At 35.7% G+C, this 10,919-nt stretch overlaps 3 protein-coding genes and 1 long non-coding RNA gene across 4 annotated transcripts; 1 reads left to right on the forward strand and 3 right to left on the reverse strand.

Annotated features, from left to right (window-relative positions):
* Position 1: 1 nt before the first annotated feature.
* Positions 2-1,170, reverse strand: LOC124434364. The gene is made up of 3 exons (XM_046984254.1): positions 876-1,170; positions 518-641; positions 2-439 (listed from the first exon to the last, which is right to left on the reverse strand). The coding sequence occupies exons 2-3, from the start codon at positions 632-634 to the stop codon at positions 2-4; spliced, it is 555 nt and encodes a 184-aa protein (XP_046840210.1). The 5' UTR covers positions 635-641; positions 876-1,170.
* A 310-nt stretch (positions 1,171-1,480) lies between these two features.
* On the forward strand, positions 1,481-5,939 carry LOC124434360 (zinc finger protein 260-like). Its single transcript, XM_046984249.1, has 9 exons — positions 1,481-1,695; positions 2,387-2,507; positions 2,581-2,717; positions 2,785-2,983; positions 3,320-3,705; positions 4,137-4,297; positions 4,414-4,666; positions 4,776-5,149; positions 5,227-5,939. The coding sequence occupies exons 2-9, from the start codon at positions 2,387-2,389 to the stop codon at positions 5,744-5,746; spliced, it is 2,151 nt and encodes a 716-aa protein (XP_046840205.1). The 5' UTR covers positions 1,481-1,695; the 3' UTR covers positions 5,747-5,939.
* Positions 3,245-3,980, reverse strand: LOC124434365. Its single transcript, XR_006944756.1, has 2 exons — positions 3,733-3,980; positions 3,245-3,528 (listed from the first exon to the last, which is right to left on the reverse strand). It is a non-coding gene; the product is annotated as an uncharacterized LOC124434365 (long non-coding RNA).
* A 1,300-nt stretch (positions 5,940-7,239) lies between the features above and the next one.
* LOC124434373 (B-cell receptor CD22-like) lies at positions 7,240-10,780 on the reverse strand. The gene is made up of 6 exons (XM_046984262.1): positions 10,387-10,780; positions 9,080-9,388; positions 8,673-8,924; positions 8,220-8,498; positions 7,969-8,040; positions 7,240-7,689 (listed from the first exon to the last, which is right to left on the reverse strand). Exons 1-6 carry the CDS (start codon positions 10,472-10,474, stop codon positions 7,574-7,576), a joined length of 1,116 nt encoding a protein of 371 aa, XP_046840218.1. The 5' UTR covers positions 10,475-10,780; the 3' UTR covers positions 7,240-7,573.
* Positions 10,781-10,919: the final 139 nt, after the last annotated feature.

The following is a 10,919-nucleotide window of genomic DNA, read 5'->3' on the forward strand; positions in this document are numbered from 1 at the left end:
CTTACAATCGATCTTGTGAATCATTCTTTCTGTCCTCAGTTACAAGTGGAAAATCAGTTGATAATTCAGAGCTTAACTCATTAACAATGTGTTCAATATTTGCACATTCATTAAGTGAAAGTACTGAAGACAGAGAGTCTTTCAAAGTGTCTTCACTGAAATCTTTCTGAGAGCATGCATCAGATAAATCAGCTTTTTCAATGTTCTTCAAGTCCTGAGCACTAGCTTTATCCTTAAGAATTTCAACTGTTTGATGGTCATCTTCCTCATTGAAAGGACCATCAAGCTCTGTTTGTTCATCATCAATTGATGATATTGATGCACTGATGATAAAAAGATCTTCAAGACATTTTTCCAATTGTTGATTCACTGTTCGATAAGCTTTAAAAAATCTCCCAGAGTTGCTTTCTTCCAATAAAGAGCAAGCGGACTGCTTGACCTGAACAGTAGGATAAGTTTTTCTAGCTTATTATTAAAACTAAAATAGCAATCTTAAATCTGTGTTAAATATATCTACCTTGCTTGTCATTTGTTGAAGATAATTTTCAATGGAACTTTTTTGTTCTTCTATTTCATTTAATTTTGTTTTCAGTCTGCTGCGTGCCATGTCTAAGGGTTTTCTCTTCAATGCCATTGTAAAACTATGACAGAAAAAGTAGAATACATGACTTAAATCCTTTCCACTGAGTTAGCCCATCATAACTCGTGAGTCTTATTATACATTGATACAATGTGATATGAGATAAAAAAATGAAGATTTATAATGATTTACAACATGAACCATATGCATGAACCATATGCAACTTCGCCGTCCTCTTTTTCATATAATCAATTCATGGCAGCAATTTGTAGAGAATATTACAAAACACTCCTACCTTAAGGCCCGAAGTCTCCACGTGGATTGAATAAAATTGACAACAGGCCGATTTATTTGCGCTCATAAAACTAAACCTTGCACTTCTATAGTCTTTTCAAGCCTGATGCATCTAATAACAGGATTGGTATTCTGCTACTCATTGCAAAACAGAGATACTAGATGCATGAGACCCAGAAATTCAAAACTATTGACAACTGACAACCATCTCCAGGCAACTACGACCACCATTATTATATTCCACCCAAAAATCGCGAATTGAATTACAGTTCACTGAAATTGGCCGCGCCACGTGCTCAATCACTCGATGGCGGTAAAACAAACTGGAGTGAAAAGCAAAACATCTACGAGGTTGTCTCTCTACCACTTATTCCGGTCATAAAATATTGATGTCATTTTCATTTTTATCGAGACAAAGATTATTATCACAAAATTTGCACAAATCCAAAAGCTTTCTCAAATTTTAATGATTATTTACATTCTCTTAATCTAGTTCAATTGGCTGAAACCATGTATGATTATGTTATGCAAATTTTGCTCCCGACAGTATTCAACCGTATAGGCTATTTTCCCCGGTAACAGAGATACGAAGGCATCGCCCCTTCCTGTTCGTATTTGAAGAAAACATTTTGACTGTTTCGAGAATCTCTATTCCTTCAATTTCACTTTTGATGATATCATTCATTGAAAATGCAAGACTAGTGAATGCTCTAATGTAGTATACCATAGGTTTTTTGGGATATCTTTTGCAATATAGAGCATATTGTTACATAAAACGACGACTCGTATTTTACAACCGGTGGGGACGAACAAGATTGCTCGTAAGTAAACTGAAGGATTTCTGCGCACATTTTTTTATCGTAAAATATAAGGGTTTCCCCGACGTTTTTGATGTATATCTTCTAATGTGCTAAATTCAATAAATGCGAAATGTTTCGTTGTTCAATTAGCTTGATTGTCCCGAAATTTTCGATGTGAAACAGATTTCCGTAGAACTTTTAATTATAGGTCGTTATTTGTTTGAAAGTATGGATGAATGAATTTATTACATGCAAGTTTGTTACGATTTTGGACGCTTTCTCCCGTATCTTATTTACGTAAAGAAAAACCAAAAGATTTATCAGATGATGGTCAATTTAGTGAAATCGATCGCGCTTTTTCATAGTTGACGGGGGGTTATAAACATTTGTTTCTTCTCCGATTGTTGTAGATCGCCATATTGTCTTTGTCATTTGCCCCTCCCGACAAAGACGTCTTCACAATTGATGCTTTCCCGCATACTCCAAAATTTTTTTAATTTTGAAAGTGAAAAGTATAAAAGATAGAAGCACTATATCTTGTTTAATGTGTAGCTCTTGCAAAAAAATAAGAATTGGTACATGCTATATATGAAACTACAGGCAGAGTCCCAGAGAAGAACCTTAAATTTATTTTTCAAATGATTGAACAGCCAAACTACTAGCTCTATTATCAAACATCAGTTCTTTCATTTGTTGACATCTCTCCCTTTAGATGACATCAGACCAAGGAAACTTTCCAGTGTCAAATGAGACAATGATGGATAAAATGCCATTGAATCCTACGACACACGACATTGTAATGTCAGAACCTGAGACAATGCAAGTGGAAGAAAGTAAGCCTTTTCATGTACAAAATAAATCCTATAGATTGTTTTTGTAATTTTATGTGATTGTCTTTGCTTGTAGTTGTTGAAGATGAGTTTGATTTGCATGTTTGTGGAAAATGCAAGGCAGAATTCACAAACATACAACTCTATGTCGACCACAAACGTCTTGTGTGTTCAAAGCAAAGTACAAACAAAACACCGGACCTTTCCAGCAAGGTATTAGGACATTGAACTGTTGCTTTAAGTTGGACAATAAAGTGAAAGATATTAATGTTATTTTAAGGATAGAAAAATTGAACACAGTCCACCAAAACATGTTATTAATGGCACAGAGAGTGTCACTACAATTCTTGAACCTCAAGTTCAAGGATTTTGTGAAACAATCATTGAAGATAGTGGAATAGTTGTGGAAGCACAAGAGACAGGCACGCAACAAGAAATCATCAAGGCAGCCAGTGCATCAGAGCACCCCCATGTTGAAGGTTGATCAATATTTATGATGACATAAATAATATTAGTGTTCATAGGCATATTAGGCATGGGGTAGCCCCAAAAACTGGGTAATTTTTGCTGGAAAGTTGGGGAAATTAGGTCATTCCAGGTTGAAATATACCAACTACTCTGTTAAAAATTGTTAGCAGGAATACCTATGTCAGTATACACTGTAATAATGATAGTAATTAATAAGTACTGGGAGTTTAAAATTTTTAAGAATTGCATTAATGACAACAATTGCAACCATATTTTCTCATTCTGAACAACACCATTTATGTTTATTTTATGTTTTTGCAAAGTTCTCACTCCACTTATTTATTAAGTTGATAAAGAGATGAAGGAAAACAGTGTTCAGCCTCAACCTACGGTTATTGATGCCAGCAATCTTACACCTGATGAAAATGGCATCTACAAATGCGGAGTTTGCCCAAAAGAGTTTGACCAAGGCAACTCCATGGTTGTCCATCAGTACATTCACAAGAAGTTTCATCAATGCTGTGATTGCAAAAGGTCCTTTGTGTCACTGGAGAATCTAAACAAACACAAAAGGGAGTTCAAACACGTTTTCAAATGTAGAATTTGTGAAGTGGAGTTTCCAAATCAAGAAACTTGTAAAAAACACAAAGCTGAGCACTTCAGACAACATGAATGCATAGATTGTAAAAAAAGTTTTTATACGGAGAAATCTTTGCTTCGTCATCGTGAGAAAGTAAGCTTTAGATAATACTTTCCTAACCTTTAGTTATGTTGAATGCCACGCATCGTTACGTCTTTACTTTCATGGTAGGTAGCTATCATAATTTAATAATTGAGACAAATTTTGTAAACTTTCCAATGTTAATGGTCCAAATAGAAAGTCCCAAACTTTCAGAGTTCTCCAGTCCCTTAAGCCTGTTTTCCACTAGCCACTTACCGTAACGTATCGTAGCAAAACGTAACATGGCGCATGCGTGCTTATGCATTTGATGGTCAATATGCACAAGCACGCATGCGCCATGTTACGTTTTGCTACGATACGTTACGATACGTGGCAAGTGGAGAACAGGCTTTAGGCGTAGGTCTCTCATTCTGAAGGTTGGGAGAAATTCCATAATCAGGAGTACTTATTGTTAATTGACGATGTGGTGATTCATATTTTAGGTTTTGCATAATCTTCCATGTCCTGAGTGTGGTAAAATATGCCGTGATAAACATGCGTTAAGCAAACACCGAGAGTCCCACCTGCAAATTAAGTCACATACCTGCGATTGGGAAAACTGTGACAGAGGATTTCGCAGTGCCTCGGAGCTCCTAAAACACAAGTAAGATAACTGTGTTTTATATCAAAAAGTTCGTTCCTGTAAATGGATGGACATCAATAAGTTTATCAAAGTATGAATGAATCGTTCAAAACATTACTTTACTATCTTATTTTTAGGAAATGTGTTCATCTTGGTATAAAGGAACATAAATGCCAGGAGTGTGGTAGAGAATTTGCGCGTAAAGATAAATTAAACCGTCATATGCTTATTCACTCACCGAACCGTCCAACTTTTGCCTGTCCTTTCAAAAGCTTCACCGGTTGTCAAAAGACCTTCTACCGCAAAGACAAACTACAGCGCCATATTTTCGCTCATTCGAAAGAAAAACCTTTCAAATGTGAAACTTGTCACAAAGTGTTCGCCAGAAAGGTGACCTGCCTTGTTGTTTAAATTATTTTCATTTTGTTCCTGTGGATAGTATTCGAACTAAAGTTTCTTGCCATTTTAATTTGTGTAACGCCCTTTTATCTCGTCCCAGGACAACTTGAACGAACACATGCGCATACACACGGGAGACTTCAAGCATCGTTGTCCCGTATGTAACAAAGGTCTGGGTGGTCCCAAGAAGCTTTTTTTGCACATGCAACAAAAACATTCTGGGGTCAACGAAGTGATACCTGATAAACCAACGATGGTTAGTGAAAGCGTTCTTCTTGCAACGAGCCAAGCCGCATCTGTCATACCCGCAGCCACTACAATGGTAGCTTCGACACAAAGTGCAGACGACAGTGCTGCTGCATCGTGGGTACAAGAAAATATCACTGGAGAGAACAAGACTACTGAGAATGCAAACGTTGGAAAAGGCACCGTAACGACCGAAAATGCTTCTGGTATAGCTGAAGGTTACCAACGGTACGTAATTTTAAAGGCTGTGTACTGTTCATGATTTTCTATTATTGTTAATCGTGAAGTGTTATTTCCATATATAGAGAAGGGGATACCGCTGACACAACAGACTATCAAACGATAGTTGAGGAAGAATCTTCTCGTGTATCTAATTACCCATCAAATCAGCAGGAAGTTGAACATCCCCCTGTAGGTGATCATGAAGAATATCAACATGAACCTGAAGTCATCCATCCCTCAGAAGTATCCGAGCCCACTGTTCAGCAGCCAACAGTTGAACAAAGCGCGATTTTACACCAGCAAGCGATTCAAATTGAGCCTTCCCAAAATACGTTGCAGGTTGCAATCCAGCCAATGATCGAGCAAGCAGAGGTGCATGATGAACCGCAGCAGATTGTAATACAAGCACAGGCGATGGTCATTCCTCAGAACCAGGGCTCTCCACCGCGTGTCTCCGTTCATTATCTATCGTCTAACACCACGTCTCAACCTCAAGATTCCTACGTGCCTGCGATAAATCAAGCAAGTGTTTCGCAAAGTGATTCTGCGTTACTTCATGAAGTGTTAAGTGAATTGGCCACAAGATCGTTGTTTAACGCTTGAAGAAAATCTTCCTAACAATGTATACAAAATTTTAAAATCTTTATCATAGAGTGGACTTCGGCCAAGCACATATATGTAGAAATGCAGATATATTGTTTTTGATGTTGCGCCTGTGAGGAATTATTAGAAATTGAAAGAACGGTTTTTACATTACAAATGCTGTAACTATCGCAATAAATATACACATACAACAGTCTTGTTTTATTATGACTCCAAGTTATCATACCTTTCATTCCCTAAGATCCCTCTGCCTTAGTATTCTATATTAAAGTATAAATGACGTCATTACATTTGCTTACAAATCTATAATATGTCGTGAGAATTACCTGCCAACGATGAATGATCACAATGACTTATTAATGATGACTAATACTGCAGCCGAGCTCTCAGCTGATTGCGACCTTTGGCCGACCGTGAGGAGCCATTGTTGTGCATTTTGATTGCAAGAAGAAATGCTTTTAATAACTTAACTTGTCGAGAACTGGCACACGACATTGTACATTGTTAAATACATTCTCAGCAGTTTTTATTGGTAAATAACTCTTACCAAACTAAATAACTAACGAGTAATTTTAAAACACAAAAATGCGCAGCATTAGTTACATACATTTCCTTAACAGTAGCGTAGACACATAAACAAGTACGTAAAAACTCACAGTTTAAACAGTAGCGTAGACACGTAAACAAGTACGTAAAAACTCACAGTTTAAACAGCAGCGTAGACACGTAAACCAGTACGTAAAACTCACAGTTTAAACAGTAGCGTAGACACGTAAACAAGTACGTAAAAACTCACATTTTAAACAGCAGCGTAGACACGTAAACAAGTACGTAAAACTCACAGTTTAAACAGTAGCGTAGACACGTAAACAAGTACGTAAAAACTCACAGTTTAAACAGTAGCGTAGACACGTAAACCAGTACGTAAAAACTCACAATTTAAACAGTAGCGTAGACACGTAAACAAGTACGTAAAAACTCACAGTTTAAACAGTAGCGTAGACACGTAAACAAGTACGTAAAAACTCACAGTTTAAACAGCAGCGTAGACACGTAAACAAGTACGTAAAAACTCACAGTTTAAACAGTAGCGTAGACACGTAAACAAGTACGTAAAAACTCACAGTTTAAACAGTAGCGTAGACACGTAAACAAGTACGTAAAAACTCACAGTTTAAACAGTAGCGTAGACACGTAAACCAGTACGTAAAAACTCACAGTTTAAACAGTAGCGTAGACACGTAAACAAGTACGTAAAAACTCACAGTTTAAACAGTAGCGTAGACACGTAAACAAGTACGTAAAAACTCACAGTTTAAACAGTAGCGTAGACACGTAAACAAGTACGTAAAAACTCACAGTTTAAACAGTAGCGTAGACACGTAAACAAGTACGTAAAAACTCAAAGTTTAAACAACAGTTATAAAGAAATAAATGATGCTAAAGGCACTGGAGATTTTAAATCAAAAAACCCTACGTTAATGCCCTCAAAATTTTTCAAACAACTTGGTTATATTTATTAATTGTTTAATATGTATTTATTGGTTAATTAACAGTATATCAAGTCAGTTACCAGTAGATACATGTAATTAAAAGCAGAGGAGTTTTTAGTTGTCAACTCAGCCCCATACTAACACGCTTTTCAAGATATTTACAAGCAGAAATACATTCTTTTATTGTTTGCGAGGAAGCTTTATTCATGTGTTAAATTTAACTTATATGAACTTGTTTTTTAGTTTACTTGGACAATTTGCACTTTTAGTGTAGTGTAATAAATGATAAATGAAGAAACTAAGTACAAAGCATTTAGGAGTTGTGCAGGTCTTACTATGTGCTCAAACAACTAAAACAAAAAAGGAAAATGAAAAGCCACAAGCTGCACCGATTCAAGAACGAGCCACTCCGTGCAAACTTTGAAGATCCAACAGACTTAATTGGTTTTGCTAAACGAAATAATTCAGTAAAGCATGACATATAAAGTTGAAAATTTACTACAGGTCCTCGGATGACAATCAATGCAAAACAATGCAGACAGGTCATTTATATAATGGTCACAAAAAAGTAGTCCCAATAGCATTTATAGGGAAGTCACCGATCCACCATTCAACGTGTACCTTAAACAGAACTTCAGGAGATGGGCCCGGGGGTCCTTTCATCTAGCTTCTGGCGATATTGATTAGACCTCCATAACTAGTAGTTATATGTAAAAACAAACTGCATACCTGTAGAAGATGCAGGGAGAGGAAGAAATGGAGATGACGTCACGGTTGGAGAGATGCAGATGGTTGGACCGGCTGAAGTATAAAAAACAAATTATGGCTTATAAAACAATTATTTCCTATATACATCCTCCCACAGCCCTTTGGCAACAGTTCACTCAATCTTATTTACAATGATTCTCGATCTTTTCTTTTTCAGCACCTGTTTGCTCAGGAAAGTTTTAAAAGTAGCAGAAGAATGCTGAGAAACTAACTTTTCACTTTGAGCGTCAGCGTTTTATTTTGTCCTCGGCCATAAATCGTCTCAGGTACACAAGTGTATATCCCAGAATTCTCCTCTCTAATACTCTTTATTTTTAATAGATCACCATTCGTATCAGTTGCCATTATTTTGTCGTTGTGATAGAAAGATAATTTCTTCACAGTTCCCGAGTATTTCCAATCTACTTCACAGAGCAGAATAACCTCTTCACATTTGAAAACCTCGCCGTCCAATGCCCCAACATTATAAAACTCTCTTACTCGTGCCATCTCTGAAATATATCACAAGCTTTGTTGAAGATAATAAATTTGATTTAGATTGAATCGATTACAAATCATGCTATTAGATTTTCAGTACGATAGTTTTGTAAAAATAAGAATAAAGTTTACTCGGTGTGAATTGCTCTTGCCAATAAGCCTCGTCAATTTCTAGTAATTCAACTCACCATAAACTATTATGTTCATCGACTTCGGGGGAGCTTTTCCTAAATCATTAGTCGCTCTGCATTGATATTTGCCTGACTGCGACATTTTAATTTTTTCTATCTTCAAAATAGGACCAATATTTACGACTTGTGAGTTGCTTGTGCGAAACCAGACTACATTGGGATGTGGAATACCTTTCGCCTGGCACTCAATCTCAACATTTTTGCCTTCTAGTATTCTCTTGTCTTTTAAAGGTTCGATGACAGGAGCCACTATATTAAAAAAAATTGCTCGTGAGCATATTTATATGAATTTTCGATGTATAAAAACAGTTTCTTTCGATAATTTAAAAAAGTCTAGAGAGATGAAAACTTGTGTTTTAACTTCAGAGAACTATGGGCAAAATCATTGAAACTACAAATATTACCTCCAACTTGCAAATAAACATCGTGTATTGTCTCTTCCATTCGATAGTCGTAACTCATACATCGATAAATTCCGCTATCCCTTGCTTGAGCGTTCACCAATACAAATTTTGATATGCCATCAATGTTGATGTATCTTGCATGGGCATCTTGGTATTCATACAATTTTAGCCCTGTGTTTTGTTGGAATAGAGCAATTGGTATCCACTCAGCCGATATGTTAGAAGCAAACTTTAGACTAGCCAGCAGACTGTTGGTGGTGTTAAACACACATGGAAATGTAACATTGGAGCCAACAGTCGTCTTTGTATCTGAAAAAAGTTGGATAGAAAATTTAGTTTAATCAATGAACTTATATTCCACAGTAAAACTTTCAATAAGAGAGATAATCAGGCTATAAGTCATTATAGTTTAGATTTGTAAATTCACATTCTATAAACGAGTCATTTGTAGTGTTAGCAGGTTTAGAACTGACATACATGCAAACAGTGCAAATTAACTTGATATTCTGTGTAATAGTCGATCAAGATTGAAGAAGATATGATTGTTTGTGAATCTCTAGGAACAATTTTATCTTTTATCTTTGAATGCAACACTAAACGAAAGATTAATACTCAAGGGAAACAGACAAACAAATGACTTATAAATGCACTAACTCTAAAAGTAACATGATTGTAGGTATTACTGGTAGTCTAAAAAAGGCAATTTCAAATTGATAGCTAATTTTACACAACGTTATAGAGTTGAGAATTAAGTATCTTTAAACTTCATAAATGTGAAATGGATACATGTGTTTCTTTAATTCGTAATTAGCGTCAAGTAAAGTTTATTAAAATTGAATAAACTCTTGTGAACAGGTGGTCCTCTGAACTAAAGAAAGAAACCGACGACTATAAAAATGGTTGAAGTTGATACAAATCTACAAATATAAATAATTTAGGATGCTTTAAAGAGAAATTCTAGTGGAATGGCTGTATAAATACGAGATGTTTTTCTAGTGAGAATAGTTTGAATTTGGCACAGGAAAAAGTTGGTTTGAGTAGCTTTCCCTTTGGTTTGAAGATAAATAGATAAAGTAGAACAAAGTATTATTTATAGAACAATCCTGTATAAATGTAGCTAATCCAATTTTGTTTTCCTCTGCCGCCCAATTTTTTGATGAAAGTGTACGATTCCAAAATTATCGCCCATTCAAATTCATAATGGTACATATCGTAAAAAAGTTATGAGCGTTTATGTTTTGTAAACAAGAATACAGATAAAGAATTTTTAATGCACATTTCCTACTATCAGTTTAAAAACAAAATACCTTCACTGAAAATTCGACTCCTGAAGGCTGCACAAACTGTAAGAAAAATCCCAGTCCATAATATCCGTGCCATTTGTCTGCAATACATAGTGCTGCCTTCACAACAAAGTGACGGAATTTTTTGTAGAAGCTCTATAATGATGTCTAATGAGTTTGGTTAGAAAACCGAGATTTTATCACATAATCTAGCAACCATGATAACAACAATTATAGCTAATCATCCCAATGTCATCATATTCACGAAATGTTACACTTGTATCAACAATACATTTTTACATACAGTGAATATTTTGAACACAGGAGTATCGTTAAATGTTTGTAGATGTAGATCGTACAAGTTAGTAGAATCCTAAGGACTGTTGTTGTTGTTGACTGATGTTTCGACAACCTTAGGGTAGTTTTCTCAGGACTCTACTACCCTGGTAATCTACATCTACAAACACGAAACATTTTAATTATATTTACAAAGGAATTGATCACCTTTGTATCAACAAAAAACCAAAAATCTAAATTACCGAATTTACATGGCCTTA

Source organism: Xenia sp. Carnegie-2017, unplaced genomic scaffold (genome assembly GCF_021976095.1).
Source record: "Xenia sp. Carnegie-2017 unplaced genomic scaffold, XeniaSp_v1 HiC_scaffold_14, whole genome shotgun sequence".
Taxonomy (NCBI): domain Eukaryota; kingdom Metazoa; phylum Cnidaria; class Anthozoa; order Malacalcyonacea; family Xeniidae; genus Xenia; species Xenia sp. Carnegie-2017.

Excerpts from the sequence above, each read along its gene's own strand:
- LOC124434364 (XM_046984254.1), bottom strand. The coding sequence starts at position 634 with ATGGCATTGAAGAGAAAACCCTTAGACATGGCACGCAGCAGACTGAAA. Across the intron at positions 440-517 it reads TTCAACAAATGACAAGCAAG|GTCAAGCAGTCCGCTTGCTC; the intron begins GTAGATATATTT and ends CCTACTGTTCAG.
- LOC124434360 (XM_046984249.1), top strand. The coding sequence starts at position 2,387 with ATGACATCAGACCAAGGAAACTTTCCAGTGTCAAATGAGACAATGATG. Across the intron at positions 2,718-2,784 it reads CACCGGACCTTTCCAGCAAG|GATAGAAAAATTGAACACAG; the intron begins GTATTAGGACAT and ends TGTTATTTTAAG. Across the intron at positions 5,150-5,226 it reads ATAGCTGAAGGTTACCAACG|AGAAGGGGATACCGCTGACA; the intron begins GTACGTAATTTT and ends TTCCATATATAG.
- LOC124434373 (XM_046984262.1), bottom strand. The coding sequence starts at position 10,474 with ATGTATTGCAGACAAATGGCACGGATATTATGGACTGGGATTTTTCTT. Across the intron at positions 8,925-9,079 it reads TGTTTATTTGCAAGTTGGAG|TGGCTCCTGTCATCGAACCT; the intron begins GTAATATTTGTA and ends TTTTTAATATAG. Across the intron at positions 7,690-7,968 it reads TCTCCCTGCATCTTCTACAG|CAAAACCAATTAAGTCTGTT; the intron begins GTATGCAGTTTG and ends TATTTCGTTTAG.